Source organism: Oryctolagus cuniculus, chromosome 1, assembly GCF_051225735.1.
Source record: "Oryctolagus cuniculus isolate XC-2025 breed Fujian yellow rabbit chromosome 1, ASM5122573v1, whole genome shotgun sequence".
Taxonomy (NCBI): domain Eukaryota; kingdom Metazoa; phylum Chordata; class Mammalia; order Lagomorpha; family Leporidae; genus Oryctolagus; species Oryctolagus cuniculus.
Genome location: NC_142867.1, coordinates 226909621 through 226933529, shown reverse-complemented (window position 1 = coordinate 226933529; position 23909 = coordinate 226909621). Strand labels below are relative to the sequence as shown.

The following is a 23909-nucleotide window of genomic DNA, read 5'->3' as shown; positions in this document are numbered from 1 at the left end:
TCTTGGGCTATGTCAATGTCTTGAAGGTTTCCCAAAAGTTCTCTAATAATTTGATGGTTTCAGGTTGTAGATTTAGATCTTTGATGTTTTGTAAATGGATTTTTGTGTAAGGTATAAGGTGGGGAACTAATTTCATACTTCTGCATGTGAAGATCCAGTTTTCCCAGCACCATTTGTTGACTCCTTGCTCCAGGGATTGGTTTTAGCTCCTTTGTCAAAGATAAATTGGTTGTAGATGTATGGATTGATTTCTGGACTTTCTATTCTGTTCCATTGGTCTATCCACCTGTTTTTTTTGCCAGTACCAGGCTGTTTTGATTATAACTGCCCTTTAGTTTGTCTTGAAATCTGGTATTGTGATGTCTCTAGCTTTGTTTTTGTTGGATAAGATTGCTTCAGCCATTTAGAGTCTTCTGTGTTTCTATGTGAATTTCAGCATCATATTTTCTGTATCTTAGAAGAATGTCCTTGGTATTTTGATTGATTGAATCTGTAAATTACTTCTGATAGTATGGACAAATTGCTTTTTCCAATCCATGAACATGAAAGATTTTTTTCCATTTTTTTGTGTCTTCTATTTCTTTCTTTAATGTTTTATAATTTCCATCACAGAGATATTTGATGTCCTTGGTTAAACTTTTCCAAGGTATCTGATTGTTTTTTGTAGCTATTGCAAAGTTCTTTTTCAGCCATGGCATTGTCTGTGTATACAAAGGCTATTGATTTTTGTGAGTTGATTTTATATCCTGCCACTTTACCAAACTCTTCTATGAGTTCCAACTGTCTCTTAGTAGTGTCTTTTGAATCCCCTAAATATAGAATCATGTCAGCTGCAAATAGGGATAGTTTGACCTCCTTTGTCCCAAATTGTATCCCTTTGATTACTTTTTCTTGCCTAATGGATCTAGCTAGAACCTCCAGAACTATATTGAATAGCAGTGGTGAGCGTGGGCATTCTTGTCTGGTTCTGGATCTCAGTGGGAAGCATTCAATAGGATTTCCTCATTCAATAGATTTCTGGCCATGGGTTTGTCATGGATCGCTTTCATTGTGTTGTGGAATGTTCCTTTACCCAGTATACCCTTTCATCATGAAAGGGTGTTGTATTTTATCAAATGCTTTCTCTGCATCTATTGAGATAACCATATGGTTTTTGTTCTTCAATTTGTTAATGTGATGTATCACATTGATTTGTGAATGTTGAACCCTCCCTGCATACCTGGGATAAATTCCCCTTGGTCTGGGTGAATGATCTATCTAATGTGTTGTTGGATTCAAATTGCTAGTATTTTGTTGAGGATTTTTGCATCTATGTTCATCAGGGAAATTGGTTATAGTTCTCTTTTCCTGTTATATCTTCTTCAGGTTCAGGAACGAAGGTAATGCTGGCTTCATAGAAGGAGTTTGAAAGGATACCTTCCCTTTCATTTTTTTTTTACAGGCAGATTTAGACAGTAAGAGAGAGACAGACAGAAAGGTCTTCCTTCTGTTGATTCACCCCCTAAATGGCCGCTATGGCCAGCACACTGCACTGCTCCTAAGCCAGGAGCCAGGTGCTTCCTCCTGGTCTCCCATGCAGGTGCAGGGCCCAAGCACTTGGGCCATCCTCCATTGCCTTCCCTGGCCACAGCAGAGAGCTGGACTGGAAGAGGAGCAACCGGGACTAGAACCCAGGGTGCCGGTGCCTCAGGTGGAGGATTAGCCTAGTGAGCCACGGCGCCGGCCTCAATTTTTTTTAATAGCTTGAGAAGAATTGGAATTAGTTAATCTTTAATTGAGTGGTAGAATTCAGCAGTGATGCCGTCAGGTCCTGGGTTTTTCTTTGTTGGATGAGTCTTTATTACTGATTCAATTTCCACCTTGGGTGTTGGTCTGTTTTGGTTTACTATGTCTAAAAGTTCCAATTTTGGTAGGTTATATGTGTCCAGAAATCTATCCGTTTCTTCTGGGTTTCCCAATTTGTTGGCATACAGCTCTTTGTAGTCATTCCTGATTATTCTTTATATTTCTGTGGTATCTGTTGTTATATTTCCTTTTTCTTCTCAAATTTCATGGATTAGGTTCTTCTCCCTCTTTTTTTTGTTAGTTGGGCCAATGGTGTATCAATTTTGTGTCTTCACAATCAGATATTCTTTTTGTAAATATATAATATACACTGTTGTCAGGGCTTTCCATTTATTTATTTATTTATTTATTTTTGACAGGCAGAGTGGACAGTGAGAGAGAGAGACAGAGAGAAAGGTCTTCCTTTGCCATTGGTTCACCCTCCAATGGCTGCCACGGCCGGTGCACTGTGGCCGGCACACCGCACCAATCCGAAAGCAGGAGCCAGGTGCTTCTCCTGGTCTCCCATGGGGTGCAGGGCCCAAGCACTTGGGCCATCCTCCACTGCCTTCCCGGGCCACAGCAGAGAGCTGGCCTGGAAGAGGGGCAACCGGGACAGAATCCAGTGCCCCGACCGGGACTAGAACCTGGTGTGCCGGCGCTGCAAGGCGGAGTATTAGCCTACTGAGCCGCAGCGCCGGCCCCTTTTTTTTAATTTTTAAAAAATTTATTTTATTTTTTGAAAGAGTGCCAAACAGAAAAGGAGAGACGGAGAAGGAAAGAATCTTCCGTCTTCTGCTTCACTCCTGTATGGCCACAAAGGCTGGGGCTGGACCAGGCCAAAGTCAGGAACCTGGAACTCCAACCAGGTTTCCCATGTAGGTGGATGGGGCCCAAGCACTTGGGCCATCTTCTGCTTCTTTCCCTGGTGAATTAGCAGATAGATCAGAAAAAGAGCAACAGGGACTCCAACTCTTTCTTTGAGTAGGATGCTGGAGTTGTGTTATATTTTTTATATTACTTACTATTAAGGCCTTCATTTCTGATATTTCCATTTTTTCTAATTACTTTTTTTTAAAGTTTTATTTATTTACTTGAGAGGCAGAGTTACAGACAGAGGAGGGGGGTGTTTTCCATCCACTGATTCACTCCCCAAATAGCCACAATGACTGGAAATGGGCTGATCCAAAGCCAGGAGCTTCTTCCACGTCTCCTACATGGGTACGGGGACCCAAGAACTTGGGCTCTCTTCTGCTTTCCCTGCCCATCAGCAAGGAGCTGGATAGGAAGTAGAGCTGCTGAGACTTGAACCAGCGCCCATATGGGACACCAGTGCTACAGGCAGATGCTTAACCTACTATGCCACAGTGCCGGCCTCCCTAATTAGTTTTATAAATTAGTGTGGGCCATAGTCCCTTGTGTTCTACAGTAGCCTCTTGTTAGATAAGTGTGTCATAAGTACTATGGCATGTAGTGATCACACGTGAATAAAGGAAGTAATTATTTGTGTTTTCTAGGGCAGTGTCTTCACTGTATTTGGTGGGAAATAGTGGTGAAATCCAGGTATGCTTGTACAAATACGAAGGCCACTGGAAACTGATTTTTTCCTTGAAATGGCAGGGATCTTTATGTTGGAGCCTCGGTATTCCATTAGGGCACCCTACAGCTGTTCTTATATCTTTAAGCCCAAAAGACATCTTTTCAAATTTGGTTCCTGCCATAACAAACTTGTGATTAAAAAAATCTGTTCATCTTTGTTGAACTTCGATGTCATAGCTGAGCAGAAGGATTTGAGAGAGAATATAATCTTACACCACTATTGATATTTTTTTTGACAGGCAGAGTTAGACAGTATGAGAGAAAGACAGAGAAAAGTCTTCGTTTTTCCGTTGTTTCACCCCCCCCCCCCCAAGTGACCACTATGGCCGGCGTGTTGCACTGATCCAAAGCCAGGAGCCAAGTGCTTCCTCCTGGTCTCCCATGCAGGTGCAGGGCCCAAGGACCTGGGCCATCCTCCACTGCACTCCCGGGCCACAGCAGAGAGCTGGCCTGGAAGAGGGGCAACAGGGACAGGATCCGGCACCCCAACTGGGACTAGAACCCGGGGTGCTGGTGCCACAGGTAGAGGATTAGCCTGCCACTGTTGATATTGACACTAACATGGTAAGGGAGAATTTCTGAAGCAGGTGTTTGTGTGTCTGTATTTATAAAATAGTCATTAATGCTGTCAATCAAATATTTATCTTTTTCTCAGAGGAATATGAGTGTTTCAAGCCCTCTCTGCTCCCTGTGTATGGGTGGGATCATTAGATTGGTTGTGGACAATGGTTTCTGCCTCAGAAGTGGTGTGTGTCATTCCCAGGCAGAACTATTTAATTATTTAATTGGCAGTATGAAATATTCAAGAGTGAAATATTCAAGCAGTAGGAAATATTCAGAATGGTGATTGATGGTTTCAAAGATGGTACCTCCATAATCTTAAATTGCTGATTATTTAACATGAGAAACAGTCTCACACTTTTCTGTGGTGGGTATGTAGTGTGGACAAGAAACAGACTTTCTATTGTAAAGTCCTATGACATTGGGCTTTTTTGTTTTTGCTTTGTAACCCAACTAATACTAGCTGGCACTCATTGAGTTTTTTCCATGGCATACAGGACAGCAGATCGAGGTGCCTGACATGTGGAGAAAGGTAGAATTAAGAGTGAGGGGATAGGGAGTCAGGCACTGTGAAGCCACACTGCCATTACTTTGGTGTTGATGAATGGAGTAAAGCTATTTTGTAGTTTCTTCTGTTTCCAGTCTTATTTTCCTTACCGTCAGTCTCACAGGATGTTTTACTGTCACACGAATGCATAGCCTACACATGTTCCCTCATCTTTGAACCTTTATCTGTTAATTTTCAGGCCATGCTTCAGGAAACTCTTAGGTGACCCTTCTGAGATTTCTTTCCAATGTCATATAAGAGTCATGTAGTTTCTACTGAAAATTAATAAGAAATTTTAACTCACTGAGTACTAACCACAGTTAGGTTTATAGAAGAGTTCACTGGAGACAGCGTTATCCCAGTAAAATGTTGCCAATCTACTGGGGATGATTAAAACAATTTTCCTGAAATTTGGGTTCGCAGTAATAATTGGTCAGGGATTGAATATGTATTTGGTGAAAGCCGTTAATAGACACCAAGTGTTTTTCCCAGGCCAGAGCTCTCACAAGAATGCAAAACCACTTCTCATGACACTTTTGAGTGTTCTGTGGAGAATGGGTAAGAAGGAAAGATAACCTGATAACCCCTTAGATATTGTGGCCCAGTTGTGGTTCTTTCTATGAGTAAATTCTCTCCCTTAATTTCCTCAAGCCTCTCTTCATGTCTTTGTTCCTCAGGCTGTAGATGAAAGGGTTGAGCATGGGCGTCACTACTGTGTACATAACCGTGGCCACCCGGTCCTTCACCACTGAGTACATGGACAGGGGCCTGAAGTAGACGTAGATGACACTGCCATAGAACAGGGCCACTACGGTGAGGTGGGAGCCACAGGTGGAGAAGGCCTTCCACTTCCCCGCTGCAGAGGGGATTCTGAGCACAGCGATGATGATTCGCAGGTAGGAGAAGAGGATGCCCAGGAAGGGGGTCACAATGACAGCCAGGGTCTCGGTCATGACCACGATCTGGCTGGAGGATGTGTCGGAGCAGGACAGCTTCAGCACAGGCTGGGTGTCACAGAAAAAGTGCTTGATGACATGGGAGGCACAGAAAGACAGGCGGGACATGAGCAGCACGCGGAAGAGCGCGTGCAGGTGGGAGATGGTGCAAGACCCCAGCAGCAGGAAGAGGCACCGTCGTGGGTTCATAGCCACGTCATAGTGCAAGGGGTAGCAGATGGCCACCAGGCGGTCGACGGCCATGGAGGCCAGCAGGTAGCTGTCCGTGTTTGCCAGAGCCATGAAGAAGTACATCTGGACCAGGCAGCCTACGTAGGAGATGGCCTTTGTCTCAGACAGCAAGTTCACGAGCATCTTGGGCACAATGACTGTTGTGAAGCAGATGTCCATGAAGGACAAGTTGCTGAGGAAAAAGTACATGGGGGTGTGGAGCCTGGAGTCGGAGTGGATGGCCAGGATGATGAGCACGTTCCCCACCACGGTGACCAGGTACATGGCGAGGAAGACGGCAAAGAGGGGTCTCTGCAGGTGCGGGTTGGAAGAGAGGCCCAGGAGGATGAAGCCGGAAGTGCTGGTGCTGTGGTTCTTTGTCTCCATGTCTCTGGGTTTCCTGGGCAGGGTCTGGAGAGGCTGTGGGTGTGACGTGCAGGGCAGTTAGATCAAGTCATCTCCTTCCTGACATCAAGCCTGTAAAACAAGATCAATGCTATTAGTGTTTAAGCACTTTTAGAAATTATAATTAGAAATTACAGAAAAAGTAAAATCCAACAAAGGAAGTTAGACAGTTCTCATGGCCTCCCAAATCACATCCTGAGGGTTTCCAGGTGATCTTAAGCGCTTTGTATGGCCTGGTTTGTCTGAATTCTCCTTTGTCCCTTTGAGATGGGCCCTAGGCTGTTCCTTGACCAACTCCTTAGCTTCCTTGTTTTGTTCCTGGAGCAAAGATGTTGGGTTCCACATTCGGGGGACCTCTCCAGCTTATGGTTCTGGAGGTGGTGGTAGTGGGGAATCGGACAAAGATAAAGGTCTCAATGAATCCCTGACCTTTGGCATCATAGAATTCATGAAACTTCCTGAAATCTGTAGAGAAAACCTTTCTAAATTAAATTTTTTTTGATAATATGATCTGGATACTTTTATTACATAGTTTTGATCCAGGAATGCAACTCAGGATAGATATGCTACCAGAAATAACCAATGTTAATGAGATTAGTTCTTTGAGTATATCATTTTTCCCGATTACAATACTGAAATCCTTATCTAACATTCACTTACTGTAAGAATATATTATTTAGAATATAGGGTCTAGAATGTTAGAGTGTCATTTCCCCCAGTATCGTGGCAAGGAAGATAACCCTGTTACCACTATTAAGCTGCATATTCAGATTGTAGGCTAAGCTAGTAAAAATCAATCAAATAGAATACATAAACATTAGAAAATAGGAAGTTATCATTGTTTTTAGGTGACATCATATATCAGGGAAATACATAATAATCATCTAAAACATTGAAAACTTACGCAAATTTCACAAAAGTGGCCAGATATATGATAAGGCTGTAGTTTTCCTGTATTAGGAAAATACAAATAGAAAAAAAGTTACAATTGGAAATGGAAAGAAAGTTTAAGAATTCTTAGGAATAAACCTTTGGGATGGAAAGAAAGGAATGAAGGGAGGCAGGGAGGAAAGTTCGGAGTAGGACCTACCTGAAGAAATAACACAGAATGGTTATCTGGATAAATCAAGATACTTTATTCTTTTTTAAAAAAAGATTTATTATTATTTGAAAGAGTGACAGAGAGAGAGGGAGAGAGAGCTTCCATCTGCTGGCTCAGTCTCCAAATGGCTGGACAGCCAGGGCTGGTCCTGGCTGAAGCAAGGATTCAGGAGCTCCACCCAGGTCGCCCATGTGGGTGGCAGGTCCCGTACTTGGGCCATCTGCTGCCCTCCCAGGTGCATTCGCAGGGATCTGGATGGGAAGCGGAGCAGCTGGAACTCGAACTGGTGCTCTGTTATGGGATGCTGGCACTGCCGCTGAACCACAGTGCTGATCCCAAGATATTTTACTGTTGTAGAGGAAAACTCAACATTGAGAAATCTAAATTATTCTCATATTAATAAAAATTAATGTATACCTCAACAATACTCCAAAGTATTTTCTAATAGAAGTTGTGAACATTTTCTGAAATTCACCTAATGGAGTAAATGGCTAGTTTTGAGAAAATAAGAATAATGTCTAAGATCTTTTCTAATTCCACATCAAAGCACAGAATAATGAAAATAACATGATCACACACTGAGAAAAACTTAAAAGCATATTTATAAATTCATTTAGACCATGATCTATTTGGATCTTAATATGTAATAAATATTCGCATGATAGCAATAAAGAAAGGATGGGACTGTTCAATGAATAATATTTATGATAATTGGAACATTTGGAAAAATAATCCTATATTTCTATTTCCCCCACAACAGAAATGAAACCTAGAGGGGCTGGTACTGTGGCATAGTGGGTGAGGCTGCCGTCTGCAGCGCAGGCATCCCATGTGGGTGCCAGTTTGAGTCCCGGCTGCTCTACTTCCAGTCCAGCCCTCTGCTATGGCCTGGGAAAGCAGTGAAGGATGGCTCAGATCCTTGGGTACCCATGTGGGAGACCCAGAGGAGGCTCCTGACTCCCGGCTCTTGATTGGTGCAGCTCTGGCCATTGGGGCCATCAGGAGAGTGAACTGGTGGATGGAGGACTTCTTTCTCTCTCTCTCCTCTTCTCCCCTTCCTCCCCTCTCCTCCTCTCCCTCTCCCTTCTTCCTCCTTTCCCTCCCTCCCTCCCTCCTTCCTTCTATCTCTCTCCCTCTGCCTCTAACTCTGCCTTTCAAATAAAAATGAACAACTCTTTTAAAAATTAGACCTAGATGAGTGAACAATCTAAAAATAATAAATTCCAAACTATATAATAAGTACTAGTATAGACTGAAGAGGCACATTTTTGTGGTCACAGAATGGAAATGCCAAGAAAAGAAATATAGACGCAACCATGACAAAACACTGAAGTGACAGTCACATAAAAAGTGCCCACAGATGACCCTGAAGTACTACAGCAAAATATATTGACTCAAAATAAATCTGCAATGCAGTTACAAACGATAGTATATGACAAGATGCTCTCCCTCGTTTGTGGTCGCAAAATACAAATTGGACCGAGATGTGATTCTCACCCACTAGATTGGTAGTACTTCTTTGAGGGTAGTATCCAGAGGTATATGGGCCCAACCATATATTGCTAGTGAGACGATAAATCAGTCTAGACCTTTTGGTAGTCCCTATCCAAAAATCTGCATCATTTTTATTTTTTGACAGGCAGAGTTAAACAGTGAGAGACAGAAAGAAAGGTCTTCCTTCCGTTGGTTCAGCCCCCAAATGGCTGGTGCGCTGCACTGCTCCTAAGCCAGGAGCCAGGTGCTTCCTCCTGGTCTCCCATGCGGGTGCAGCGCCCAAGCACTTGGACCATCCTCCACTGCCTTCCTGGGCCACAGCAGAGAGCTGGACTGGAAGAGGAGCAACCGGGACAGAATCTGGTGCCCCAACCGGGACTAGAACCTGGTGCCATATGGGATCCTGGTGCAGCAGGCAGAGGATTAACCAATTGAGCCACGGCGCCGGCCCTAAGCTGCATCTTTTTATCCAATAGTTCTCACAGAAATATACCAGTTGACATTAAGGTTATGTATTAGATACAGTACTTTCTGAAAAATGCATCAGAATTTGAGCAGAATTTTGAATAACTCCAATACATTAGATTCTTCTTTATAAGGTTCTACTTTTTATGTGTCAAACTATTATGAAAAGAATATTTCACTCAAAAAATCCAATAATTATATTACACACTAACTTGGTAATTTTTCTGGCCAGATTTTAATTTGTAATAAAAATCTATTTTTTGGAAATAGTCATATATAGGGGCTGGTGCTGTGGCACTGTAGGTTAATCCTCTGCCTGCAACACTGGTATCCCATCTGGGCACCAGTTCTAGTCCCGGCTGCTCCTCTTCTGATCCAGCTCTCTACTGTGGCCTGAGAGGGCATTGGAGGATGGCCCAAGTGCTTGAGCCTCTGCCCCGGCGTGAGAGACCCCGAGAAATCTCCTGGCTTAGGATCGGCCCAACCCCAGTCATTGCGGCCACTTGGGAGTGAGCCAGCAGATGGAAGACCTCTCTCTCTGTCTTTGCCTCTCTCTGTCTGTAACTCTACCTCTCAAATAAAATAAAAATCTTAAAAGAAATAGTCATATATATGTAACATAAAGATAAGCACACGTTTTTATTGTGGCCTCCCTTATAACGCCTATCCAAACCAACCAACCAACCAACCTATAGCCACAATACAGGTGATTTGTTAAGGACATTAGAACACACAAGTAGAGTTGTGTGAATATTTTAAAGTTTTTTCTCTGTGTAGATCTTTATATTTACTATAAGTAAAACTGGGATTGTACTATGCCTACTATTCCCTTCCCTCTAGACTGATACTGTGCGTGTGTCTGCGTGTGTGTGTGTACTCATGATTTCTGTGTGTAGACTAGACACTGAGGTATGGAATGCTACGTTGGAGTTCGTGAATGTTGATGGCCCAGCAGGCATGTCCAGCCTCAGACAGCTGTGCTCCAGTCTACCCCTGGACAACGTGTTCATTTTGCCTTCTGGGCGCTCTCTTCTTGCACGGCGTCTCTCAGGCTCACTCCTGCACTGGTGTCTTCCTGCCAATGAAGGGCTTGCACCTGGACCTTTCTGATGTTTCTCTGGGGCCGTAGCTTAGCTGCTTTTTCATTTAAAAGAACCAACAACACTCTATTTTCCTTTACGCCTAGGCATGTCATTCACTTCTGTGTACTCATCAATAAGATGGGGTGTGTGCGCGCGTGTGTGTGTGACTTGGTTACTCATCATTGGAAACACAAGTGAAAGTTCAGTGGGAGTTTGGCAAACCTCGCTGCAGGTGGGACGAGGAGCTGTTCCAGACCTTTGGTAGCACACAGTCCCACCTGGGAAGTGTGTATCCGCTTCCTTGATAGATAGGAGATAGGATGTTTACGTACTTCTCGGCCTTATCCATTGACGTCCTCATTCTGTGGACGTCTGCTGTCTGGGTTCATTTCCCTTTCCTTGCTTTCCGATCCCTAACGCGAGGCCCCTCTCTGAGTCACTGTCCGCACGTAACTAGGGTATAGATCTGGAGCACAGAATGCATTTCCCAACTTGGGTAGAAATGCTGGGTGCGTAACACCCTGGAGGAAAGCAACCAAGAGACATCTGATCCCCTGTATAAACAAGGACGGCTGGGAAATGACTAAACTGGGGAAAAAATTCAACTAATACACAGTTGAAGGCCCTGTGCTTAGCGTTTGCCCCATTTAATCCCCTCAGTAGCACTAGAACCTTTATTTCACCTTCCACAGATGGAAAGACTGACGTCCAGGGAGTTGCAGAGCTGATGAGTGTTATGTCTGAGACTCGAACCCGGCACACTGGACTCCAAGTTCTGTGTGTTAACCTACCATATCACACCTCTTTCCCAGACCACACACAAGGCTGCTACAGAATTAATCTGGTGTGTCCTCTGCAAACAGGCCTCTGGCTGCCGCGGGCTGACCCTCCTGATGACACAGTCTTCTGTATCCATCCTTAGCTTCCTCACTCTGGGCTCTTTTTAATTTTCTTCCTTCCCACTTCCGTTCTGACTCCCGTTGCACACAGCACACGCTCTCCTCTCTTCCTTGCCTTCAGGGAGGGAGGGCTAGAGAGGACTTGGGACCTCAGCTCTGGTGGATCCTGGGCTGGCACGGCTCTCTGCTTTTGCAGCACTAGCACCTGACCCTTGGATCTCTGTTGGGTCCTGGTTCTCAGAAACCCAGCTCCTCTGTGTCTGCTTCCTGTGGGCCAGCGGCAAGACAAGCAGGGCGTGCTGGGGGCACATGCACCCTGGATTTCAGGGAGACTTTTCAAGCCCCCTTTTTTAGCCTGAACCCTTTCTTTTCGGCTCTTTTTCTACTTAGTTTTTAATCAGGTTCAAGCTTCCCTTCACGTCTCTCAGCTTCAGAGGGATGTTTTCTCGGTGTGGTTTTCCATTTCTGCTTATTTTAGGTGAAAGGCTTCTCCAGGCAACTGCAGAGCCTCAGGTTCCCCAGTGAGCCTGTCCTTGGAGCTGTCACTCAGCTTCCTACTGCCTTTCCCTTCCAGGGTCCCACTGGTTTACAGGATGCCTGACTGCCGATTACATGAGTTGATCATTTAATACTGCACACATGTACTGAGATTTTATAACCCATAAAAATGGAGATATATTACATGTTAATAAAAAATAAAATTTCAATGAATTAAGCGTTTAAGTCCCCCTGACTCCTCACTTGGCTGTGACCACTCAGTATTTGTAAGGGTTGCTGTTAATGCAGAAAGGACAATCTACTTATTTTTTGTTTGATTATTCTAGGTATTTGATATTTTCAATGCTACAAAAGTTGTCTTTAAAAAACTTATCATTTAAAAAATATTTTTTAAAAAAGATTTATTTGTGTATTTTGAAAGTCAAAGTTACAGAAAGAATGGGAGAAACAGAGACAGAGTGAATTTCCATCTGCTGGTTCATTGCCCAGATTGGCACAATTGGCAGCACTGGCCCAGGCCAAAGCTCAGAGCCACTGGCTTCTTCCAGGTCTCCTGCCTGGATGGCAGGGGTCTAAACACTTGGGCCATCCTCTGCTGCCTTCCCAGGCCATTAGCAGGGAACTGAATTGGAAGTGGAGCAACCAGGACACGAACCAGCACCCATAGCGGATGCCAGCATCACAGGTTAGTTATGGCCTTACCTACTCAGCCTAAGTATTTGGAATCATAAGGGCATCTGAAGGTACAAATTCTCAGGGAGCTTCTTCTTCTTCTTCTTCTTCTTTTTTTTTTAACAGGCAGAGTGGACAGTGAGAGAGACAGAGAGAAAGGACTTCCTTTTTGCCGTTGGTTCACCCTCCAATGGCCGCCACGGCCGGCGCACTGCGGCTGGCGCACCGCGCTGATCCGATGGCAGGAGCCAGGTACTTATCCTGGTATCCCATGGGGTGAAGGGCCCAAGCACTTGGGCCATCCTCCACTGCACTCCCTGGCCACAGCAGAGAGCTGGCCTGGAAGAGGGGCAACCGGGACAGAATCCAGCGCCCCGACCGGGACCAGAACCTGGTGTGCCGGCGCCGCAAGGTGGAGGATTAGCCTAGTGAGCCGCAGCGCCGGCCTTCAGGGGGCTTCTTTTGACTTGGAGTCATGGGGTTTTAATTGCCTGTGTCTTTCATCCCCACATTTGTGGTATTCCAGGGTAGGGAGCTCACAGTTTCTGGAGATGCTCCAGTCAGTTATGGCACAGTGATGAATTAGAATTCCATTCTCACCAGGAGTTCAATTTCACCTTCTTATTTTTGCCAGTTGGAAACTGTACTTTATTGCCCCGTTCCTATCCCTGAAAACGTAGTCCTGGAAGTCTAACCTGTGCTTTACAGACACCACTACTGAAAGGTTCCCTGGGAAGTGTGCCGTCACTTCTAACTACTAATACTAACCTCCTCTTCAAAATATGGGGAGAAGCCGAACAGTGCCAGCAGCAGCCAGGGGCCGCCCACAGTGTCTGTGACGGGACACAGAGGATCAGCATCCAGTACCTGATTTCAGAAGCAGGCTGGCCACCGGTAACAAGTACTGTTCACTCAGTCTAGTCCGTTGCAGCAAACTTGCAGTGCTGCCTTGAAATAAGTCTCAGGTTCTCCTAGTGATCCCCCCAGTTCTGGCTCTCTTCTTCCTCCCTCTGCGATGTGTGTTTTAAGGGCCAGTCTAGTGCAGTGGAGAGATTCCTGGAATTGGAAGCGGAAGCACTAGTTCTAGCTTTGATTTTGCTGATCACTCTTAAAAAATGTTACTTAATATATCCAAGTTTTGGTTTTATTCATTTCAAAGAAGGCAATAAAATCTGACCCATTGATCTAAGGAGGTTAAAGTGTCCAAGCTTAATTGAGACACTAGAAACGAGACACCTCCTAACCCAGCTGGGCTGGTGGAATGTGGCTCCCCAGCTCACCTCAGGCACTCATTGCTGCCATGCCGCGATTGCACTGCTACAGTGATGGGATCTTCTGCCTCCCCTCCCCTCAGTGACTGCCCACTTGCCTGGACATGTTCTCTGTGGGGGACCCCATGTCCCTCATGGTGTTCTCTGTGGGGGACCCCATGTCCCTCATGGTGTTCTCTGTGGGGGACCCCATGTCCCTCATAGTGTCCTCTTACTGCCTCCTGCTTACTTGCCTGTTGCCCCATACCTTGTGGCACTCCCTAATCTTGAATCTTCGTGAATGTCACCTCACCACCATCTCTGACTCTGATGGCAAAGAGAACGCTCACCATGTGGCCTCTTTTCGGCTAGTCCAGTGAAGAGGTGGTCACAAGCCAGGGTCACAGTTTTGGTTTCAGCTCTCTGGGAGTTCACTCAGTCACATTCCTTAGCAGTTTGCCTCATTTTTACACCAGTGATACCAGCAAGCTTAATCCCCCAGCCCTTCCCAGCTGTGAAATATTGGGACTCAAGGGCAAATGGACATCTAAAACATGCCCACTGCGACTCTGTGAATAATTATATTCCTTCTGTCTCAACACTCCTTTGGCATCGGTCTGATAAACCAGAGGTGCCATTAGCGGCAGTTGCTGAAAACCAGTTGCTTATCTTCCTCTGCTGAGCCGGCAATGCCTCACCACGACACTCCTGGTCTGGAGACACCGTGTTCATGACACTCGTTCCCTTGGATGTTCTGGGTTATGGTAATATAATAGCCAGCAGTTACACATGTCCCAGCCCTGAGAACTTTACATAAGCCATTTAGTGTCTACAACACCCCATTTTACACATACCAAGGGTGAGGTCTGGAGGACTGGGATGACTTGCCTGAGGCTGCGCTGTCTGATGACGGTGGAGTCCAGCTCCAGACAAAGTGCCCTTCGCCCCTGATCGTCCTAGCTCTCTTGTTCACTTGCTCCTCTGCTGACTCAGTTTCCTGTAGGACCCACTCTGTGGGTCTCGGGTTGCAGGGTGTGGGCTGTGCCCTTTAAGGGCAGGGTGGCTGATGTCTAGAACGGCATTTTTCCCAGAGTAGGTTCTTCAAGTGTTTGCTATTTGATCAAAGGGAGAAAGAGGGGGAAAAATCCATAGAGAATGATGGTGGTTCCTGGCTTTTGAGATGGAGGAAGAGCACATGAAGATGTCGACCCCATGGTCCCTGTTTCCAAAGGACCCTGTGCCCTGAGACTGCCTACCTGAGGGCTTGATTCTCAGGGTCTGGCGGGGGTTAGGGTCGCTCTCTGAATCTCCGAAGAAGGAGGTCTCAGAAGTACGGATCCATCCTCATTGTAAATGGGCTGCTTCTTCTCTATATGCAGGGAGAATTGGTGGTAGGAAGACAGACCCAGGAGCCCGTCCTACCCCTGTGCCAGAGCCATGGGAGGATTGGCCTTGAGGTCTTCCCAGGAGAGAGAACATTATTGAGGCCCTCACCATGTCCTCTGGGGAACCTGAGCTCCACAGGTGCAGCGTCTTACACTTGGGAAATTAGAGGCATGCGGGGGTGAAGATGAATTCATGCACACGTGGGTGCCCAGTATGCCCAGATGTTCCAACATGTATGTGATCTACATACATGCTTCTAGACACATGCTCCATGTATGTACATGCAGTCTTAAGTGCATATGTTTTTAAGCTTATGTGTGCTTACCTGGAAGCAGAGCTGAGTTAGACCTTCGACCTTCCTGGGGTTCTGAGTCTCACAGAGGATGTCTCGAGGTATGCAGGTGCAGTATTACAGGTAAGGGGTGAAAGTGCAGACTCTGGAACCTGATCAACTGAACTTGGATGCTGGTTTTGTGTCTTATAAACTGTGTAGCTTTTGCAGTGACTTTTTTTTAAAGATTTATTTATTTTACTTGAAATTCAGAGTTGCACAGAGAGAGAAGGAGAGGCAGAGAGAAGGAGGGAGGGAGGGAGGTTGGTCGGTGGTCAGTTGGTCGGTCTTCCATCTGATGATTCACTCCCCAGTTGGCCACAATGGCTGGAGTTGTGCCAGTCCGAAGCCAGGAGCTTCCTCTGGGTCTCCCACGTGGGTGCAGGGGCCCAAGGACTTGGGCCATTTTCTACTGCTTTCTCAGGCCATAGCAGATAACTGGATCAAAAGAGGAGCAGCTGGAACTAGAACTGGCACGGCGCCCGTATGGGATGCTGACACTTTATGAGATGCAGGCTGTGGCTTTATCTGCTATGCCACAGCACCGGCCCCTGCAGTGACTTTTATAAAATGCAATACTTTTATTTGCATCTCATAAATCATTTATTGCTTCTTTATTGTTAAAGATTTATTTTATTTGAAAGAGTTACGGAGGGCGGGGTGGAAAGAAAGAAAGAGAGAAAGATCTTCCATCTGCTGGCTCCCTCCCCAGTTGGCTGCAATGGCCAGGGCTGGCCAGGCCAAAGCCAGGAGCCAGAACTTCATCCAGGCCTCCCATGTGAGTGGCAGAGGACCAAGCACTTGGACAATCTCCTGCTGTTTTTCCCGGGTCATTAACAGGGCACTGGATCAGAAGTGGAGCAGCTGGGACATGAACTGGTGCTTCTCAGGCAGCAGCTTAACGCACTACAAAACACCACAATGCTGGCCCCACTTCAGTATCTTAATCCAGACTGCTTATATTTGAATACCATTTTCTCCAGTTACTAAGTGGGGGAATTTGCGTAAATTATTTAGCCTCACTTAGCTACCTTGTCCTCATCTAAGAGTGGCACAGCAATGACAACTTTTAGGGAGCCATTTCCTTTTTCTACTGTTTTTTTTTCCTTTTATATAGACATTAATTTTTAGAGAACATTTAGGTTCACAGCAAAATTTATCAAAAAGTATAGAGTTCCCGAATGCCTGCTCCCCACAAACATGCACAGTTTCCTTATTGACACCCACCCCCCAAAAGACACCTTTGCTCATTGTTGGTGAACATCATCACCCAGAACCCACTGTTTACATTAAAAAATTAGCTCTTGCTATTATACATCATATGGGTTTGGACAAAAGTATCTACCATTGCACCGTCATCTATAATTTTGCTAACCCAAAAATCCTCTGTGCTTTACCTCTGTTCACCCCTTCCTCGCCTCTAAACCCATGAATCTTTGTCTCCATCATTTTACCTTTTCCACCTTGTCATACAGCTGAAATCATTAGTCTTGGTTTTTCCAGATTGACTTCTTTCACTTGTTAATATACCTTTAACTGTTTTCCATGTCTCTCCATAACTTGATACCTATTTCTTTGTGGCATTGAGTTTATGTTTTCACTTACTAAGGAATATTTTGGATACTTCCAAGTCTTGGCAATTATTAATAAATCTGCTATAAATATCAATATGCAAGTTTTTATGCGGACATAAGTTTTTTTATTATTTGCATAAATACCAGGGAATATGACTGCTGGATCATCTACTAAGAGGACTGCTTGTAATAAAACTGTTGGGCAATAGATATCAGCCAGCAAGGAAGCTGGGGGCTCAACTCCGGGTCCCCTCCTGCTGCATGGCTCATAGGCACATTCTGAGAGAAACTGCTGCTCCCTAAAAGTTGTGTATATTGGAGAGCGACAAGATGGCGGAATAGGAAGGGAGCACACTGATAGTCCAGGAAGATACAGTTTAATAAAAGTGAAGATACTACAGGTTCAAGGAAGAGTAGGGGAAGAAACAGCAGAGGAAACTCTTCTGGAACTAATGATTCACAGTGGACCTGCGTGGAGAGCATGGGAGCCCACAGTTCGGGACACCAGCGGCAGACTCAACGCACCAGCACTGGAATGCGAGTTGTGCGGAATTACTTCCCTTTTGAATCAAAAAAAGAGAGATTTACCACGCCTAACCTGGGAGTGTCACCTTTGGCACACCCTTAACCCTGAGGAACCAAACAGAGCTCTCAGGCCACACCCATCTCAAGCCTCTAAGGCTCCATCAAAAGCAGACAGTCCACTTAATGTAGTCATAGTATAACAAGAAAAAACACCACAGCGAGGGAAGAAGAATCCAAAGAATATCTCCACAATGCCAAGCAACAAACACAGAAACTGAGGAAACAAGAACAAGGAAGGCATTATGACACCCCCAAATGAACAAGATACCCCAAGCCAAGATTATGAAACTGATGAGATGGAAGAAATGCAAGATACGGGTTTCAAAAAATTTATGAGAAGAGCAATTAGAAGTTTTCAAAAACAAATGCTTGAGGTATGGAATTCCTTACTGGACAGCATAGAAAATCTCCTTCAAGAAAATGAAATCTTAAGGAGGAATCAAAATGAAATGCAGAAACTAGTAGAACAGGAAACTGTGATAGTGAAGAGAAATCAAAAGGAAATGAAGAATTCAATAGATCAAATGACAAACACATTAGAGAGCCTTAAAAACAGAGTCAGTGAAACAGAAGAGAATATCGGACTTAGAAGACAGAGAACAGGAAAGGATACAGTCAAACCAAAGAAAAAAAGAGGGAATTAGAAATCTAAAAAATATTGTGGGGAATCTACAGGGCACTATTAAAAAACCAACATTCGGGTTCTAGGAGTTCCTGAAGGCATGGAGAGGGAGAAAGGATTAGAAGGCCTTTTTAGTGAGATATTAGCAGAAAATTTCCCAGGTTTGGAAAAGGACAGAGACATCCAAGTACAGGAAGCTCATAGAACCCCCAGTAAACATGACCAAAAGAGATCCTCAGCATGACACATTGTAATCAAACTCTCCACAGTGAAACATAAAGAAAAGATTCTAAAATGTGCAAGAGAGAAACGTCAGATTACTCTCAGAGGATCTCCAATCAGACTCACAGCTGACTTCTCATCAGAAACCCTATAGGCTAGAAGAGAATGGCGAGACATAGCCCAGGTATTAAGAGAGAAAAACTGCCAGCCCAGAATATTCTATCCTGCAAAGCTCTCATTTGTGAATGAAGGTGAAATAAAGACCTTTCATAGCAAACAGAAATTGAAAGAATTTGTTGCCACTTGTCCAGCCCTACAAAAGATGCTTAAAGATGTGTTGCACATAGAAACACAGAAACACGGTCATCAATATGAAAGAAGGTAGAGGAAGAAAACCTCACAGCAAAAGATCACAGGGAATTCAAAGCATATATTAGAACTTATCTTTGGCAAATGGCAGGGCAAAGTTACTACTTAACAATAGTCACATTGAACGTGAATGGCCTGAACTGTCCAGTTAAAAGACACCGATTGGCTGACTGGGATAAGGAACAAAACCCATCTCTTTGCTGCTTACGAGAAACACATCTTTCCAACAAAGATGCATACAGACTGAAAGTGAAAGGCTGGAAAAAGATATACCATGCCAACAGAAATTAAAAAAGAGCAGGCCTAGCCATCTTAATATCAGACAACATAAACTTTACCACAAAAACTGTTAAGAGAGACAAAGAGGGGCACTATATAATGATTAAGGAAGATATAACAGGAAGATATAACAATTATCAATGTATATGCACCTAATTACAGGGCACCAATTTATTTAAAAGATTTGTTAAAGGACTTAAAGGGAGACTTAGACCCCAATACAATAGTACTGGGGGACTTCAATACTCCACTCTCAGAAATAGATCAACAGGACAGAAGATCAACAAGGAGACAGTAGATTTAAATGCCACTAAAGCCCAAATGGATCTAACAGATATCTACAGAACTTTCAATCCTACAGCTAAAGATTTTACATTCTTCTCAGCAGTACATGGAACCTTCTCTAGGATTGACCACATACTAGGCCATAAAGCAAGTCTCAGCAAATTCAAAAGAATTAGAATCATAAGATGCAGCTTCTCAGACCATAAAGGAATGAAGTTGGAAATTAGCAACTCAGGAATCCCTAGAGCATACGCAAACACATGGAGATTGAACAGCATGCTCCTGAATGAGCACTGGGTCATAGAAGAAACCAAAAGAGAAATCAAAAACTTTCTGGAAGTAAATGAGGATAACAGCACAACATATCAAAACTTATGGGATACAGCGAAAGCAGTGTTAAGAGGAAAGTTTATATCAATAGGTGCCTACATCAAGAAATTGGAAAGGCACCAAATAAATGAGCTTTCAATTCATCTCAAGGATCTAGAAAATCTGCAGCAAACCAGACCCAAATCTAGGAGAAGAGAAATAATTAAAATCAGATAAGAAATCAACAGGATTGAATCCAAAAATCATTATAAAAAATCAGCCAAACGAGGAGCTGGTTTTTTGAAAAAATAAACAAAATTGACACCCCATTGGCCCAACTAACTAAAAAAAGAAGAGAAAAGACCCAAATCAATAAAATCAGAGATGAAAAAGGAAACGTAACAACAGACACCACAGAAATAAAAAGAATCATCAGAAATTACTACAAGGACTTGTATGCCAGTAAACAGGGAAAATCTATCAGAAATGGATAGATTCCTGGACACATGCAACCTACCTTAATTGAACCAGGAAGACTTAGAAAACCTAAACAGACCCATAACTGAGACAGAAATTGAAACAGTAATAAAGGCCCTCCCAACAAAGAAAAGCCCAGGACCAGATGGATTCACTGCTGAATTCTACCAGACATTTAAAGAAGAACTAACTCCAATTCTTCTCAAACTATTCAGAACAATCAAAAAAGAGGGAATCCTCCCAAATTCTTTCTATGAAGCCAGCATCACCTTAATTCCTAAGCCGGAGAAAGATGCATCACTGAAAGAGAATTACAGACCAATATCCCTGATGAACATAGATGCAAAAATCCTCAATAAAATTCTCGCCAATAGAATGCAACAACACATCAGAAAGATCATTCACCCAGACCAAGTGGGATTTATCCCTGGTATGCAGGGATGGTTCAATGTGCGAAAAACAATCAACATGATACACCACATTAACAGACTGCAGAAGAAAAACCATATGATTATCTCAATAGATGCCGAGAAAGCATTTGATAAAATACAACACCCGTTCATGATGAAAACTCTAAGCAAACTGGGTTTGGAAGGAACATTCCTCAATACAATCAAAGCAATCTATGAAAAACCCACGGCCAACATCCTATTGAATGGGGAAAAGTTGGAAGCATTTCCACTGAGATCTGGTACCAGACAGGGATGTCCACTCTCACCACTGCTATTCAATATAGTTCTGGAAGTTCTAGCCAGAGCTATTAGGCAAGAAAAAGAAATTAAAGGGATACAAATTGGGAAGGAAGAAGTCAAACTATCCCTCTTTTGCAGCTGCTATGATTCTTTATTTAGGGGATCCAAAGAACTCTACTAAGAGACTATTGGAACTCATAGAAGAGTTTGGCAAAGTAGCAGGATATAAAATCAATGCACAAAAATCAACAGCCTTTGTATACATAGGTAATACTGAGAAAGAACTTCTAAGATCAATCCCATTCACAATAGCTACAAAAACAATCAAATACCTTGGAATAAACTTAACCAAGGACGTTCAAGATCTCTACGATGAAAATTACAAAACCTTAAAGAAAGAAATAGAAGAGGATACCAAAAAATGGGAAAATCTTCCATGCTCATGGATTGGAAGAATCAATATCATCAAAATGTCCATTCTCTCAAAAGCAATTTACAGATTCAATGCAATACCAATCAAGATACCGAAGACCTTCTTCTCAGATCTGGAAAAAATGATGCTGAAATTCATATGGAGACACAGGAGACGTCGAATAGCTAAAGCAATCTTGTACAACAAAAATGAAGCCGGAGGCATCACAATACCAGATTTCAGGACATACTACAGGGCAGTTGTTATCAAAACAGCATGGTACTGGTACAGAAACAGATGGATAGACCAATGGAACAGAATAGAAACACCAGAAATCAATCCAAACATCTACAGCCAATTTATATTTGATCAAGGATCCAAAACCAATCCCTGGGGTAAGGACAGTCTATTCAATAAATGGTGCTGGGAAAATTGGATTTCCAGGTGCAGAACCATGAAGTAAGACCCCTAACTTTCACCTTACAAAATAATCCACTCAACATGGATTAAAGACTTAAATCTACTACCTGACACCATGAAAATATTAGAGAGCATTGGAGAAACCCTGCAAGATATAGGTACTGGCAAAGACTTCTTGGAAAAGACCCCAGAAGCACAGGCAGTCAAAGCCAAAATTAACTATTGGGATTGCATCGGATTGAGAAGTTTCTGTACTGCAAAAGAAACAGTCAGGAAATTGAAGAGGCAACCAACATAATGGGAAAAAATATTTGCAAACTGTGCAACAGATAATGGGTTGATCACCAGAATCTACAAAGAAATCAAGAAACTCCACAACATCAAAACAAACAACCCACTTAAGAGATGGGCCAAGGACCTCAATAGACATTTTTCAAAAGAGGAATTCCAAAGGGCCAACATACACATGAAAAAATGTTCAAGATCATTAGCAATCAGGGAAATGCAAATCAAAACCACAATGAAGTTTTACCTCACCCTGGTTAGAATGGCTCACATTCAGAAATCTACCAACAATAGATGCTGGAGAGGATGTGGGGAAAAAGGGACACTAACCCACTGTTGGTGGGAATGCAAACTGGTTAAGCCACTATGAAAGTCAGTCTGGAGATCCCTCAGAAACCTGAAGATAACCCTACCGTTCGACCCAGCCATCCCACTCCTTGGAATTTACCCCAAGGAAATGAAATTGGCAAACAAACAAGCTGTCTGCACCTTCCTGTTTATTGCAGCTCAATTCACAATAGCTAAGACTGGAACCAACCCAAATGCCCATCAACAGTAGACTGGATAAAGAAATTATGGGACATGTACTCTATAGAATACTATACAGCAGTCAAAAACAATAAAACCCGGTCATTTGCCACAAGATGGAGGAATTTGGAAAACATCATGCTGAGTGAATTAAGCCAGTCCCAAAGGGACAAATATCATATGTTCTCCCTGATCAGCGATAACTAACTGAGCACCAAAGGGGAAACCTGTTGAAGTGAAAGGGACGCTATGAGAAACAGTGACTTGATCAGCTCTTGTCCTGACTGTTGATGTACAATGTAATACTTTATCCATTTTAGTATTTTTTTTGTTTTAGTACTATTGGTTGAACTCTGTAATTAACACACAATTATTCTTAGGTGTTTAAATTTTAACTGAAAAGTGATCCCTGTTAAATATAAGAGTGGGAATAGGAGAGGGAGGAGATGTACAATTTGGGACATGCTCAATCGGACTTGCCCCAAATGGTGGAGTTAGAAACGTGCCAGGGGATTCCAATACAATCCCATCAAGGTGGCATGTACCAATGCCATCTCACTAGTCCAAGTGATCAACTTCAGTTCACAACTTATCACACTGATAGGTCTAAGAGTCAAAGGGATCACACAAACAAGACTACTGTCTGCTATTATTAACTGATAGAATAAAAAAGGGACAGAATGATCCAACATGGGAAGTGGGATACACAGTAGACTTCATAGAATGGCAGATGTCCTAAATAGCACTCTGGCCTCAGAATCAGCCCTTAAGGCATTCGGATGTGGCTGAAGAGCTCATGAGAATATTTTAGGCATGGAAAGCCAAGACACTCTGGGGGGAAAAAAGAAGACCTAAATGAAAGATCTCTGTGAGTGAGATCCCAGTGGAAAGAACAGGGCCATCAAAGAAGGAGGTACCTTTCTCTGAAAGGAGGAGTGAACTTCCACTTTGATATGACCCTGTTGGAATAAGATCGAAGTCGACGAACTCAAGAGACTTCCATAGCCTTGGCAACTCATGACTAGAGCCTAGGGAGATTACGCCATAACAAGTGTCAAATTGTTAAGTCAACAACAGAAGGCCGGCGCCGCGGCTCACTAGGCTAATCCTCCGCCTAGCGGCGCCGGCACACCGGGTTCTAGTCCCGGTCGGGGCGCCGGATTCTGTCCCGGTTGCCCCTCTTCCAGGCCAGCCCTCTGCTGTGGCCCGGGAGTGCAATGGAGGATGGCCCAGGTGCTTGGGCCCTGCACCCCATGGGAGACCAGGAAAAGCACCTGGCTCTTGGCTCCTGCCATCGGATCGGTGCGGTGCGCCGGCCGCAGCGCGCCGGCCGCGGCGGCCATTGGAGGGTGAACCAACGGCAAAGGAAGACCTTTCTCTCTGTCTCTCTCTCTCACTGTCCACTCTGCCTGTCAAAAAAAAAAAAAAAAAAAAAAAAAGTCAACAACAGGAGTCACTGTGTACTTACTTCTCATGTGGAATCTGTCCTTAATGTGTTGTCCAATGTGAAGTAATGCTATAACTAGTACTGAAATAGTATTTTACAATTTTTGTTTCTGTGTGGGTGCA

General features: G+C 43.8%; 3 protein-coding genes across 5 annotated transcripts in view; 2 read left to right on the top strand and 1 right to left on the bottom strand.

The window, feature by feature from the left end:
- The window catches only part of LOC127489783 (olfactory receptor 1L8), a 277026-nt gene that overhangs the window by 117948 nt on the left and 135169 nt on the right, over positions 1–23909 (top strand). The window lies entirely within an intron of this gene.
- Positions 1–23909, top strand: part of LOC100345118 (olfactory receptor 1f45-like) — a 211661-nt gene that overhangs the window by 118002 nt on the left and 69750 nt on the right. The window lies entirely within an intron of this gene.
- LOC100357429 (olfactory receptor 1L4-like) lies at positions 5149–6099 on the bottom strand. The gene has a single exon (XM_002720491.6). The coding sequence runs from the start codon at positions 6082–6084 to the stop codon at positions 5149–5151; it is 936 nt and encodes a 311-aa protein (XP_002720537.1). The 5' UTR covers positions 6085–6099.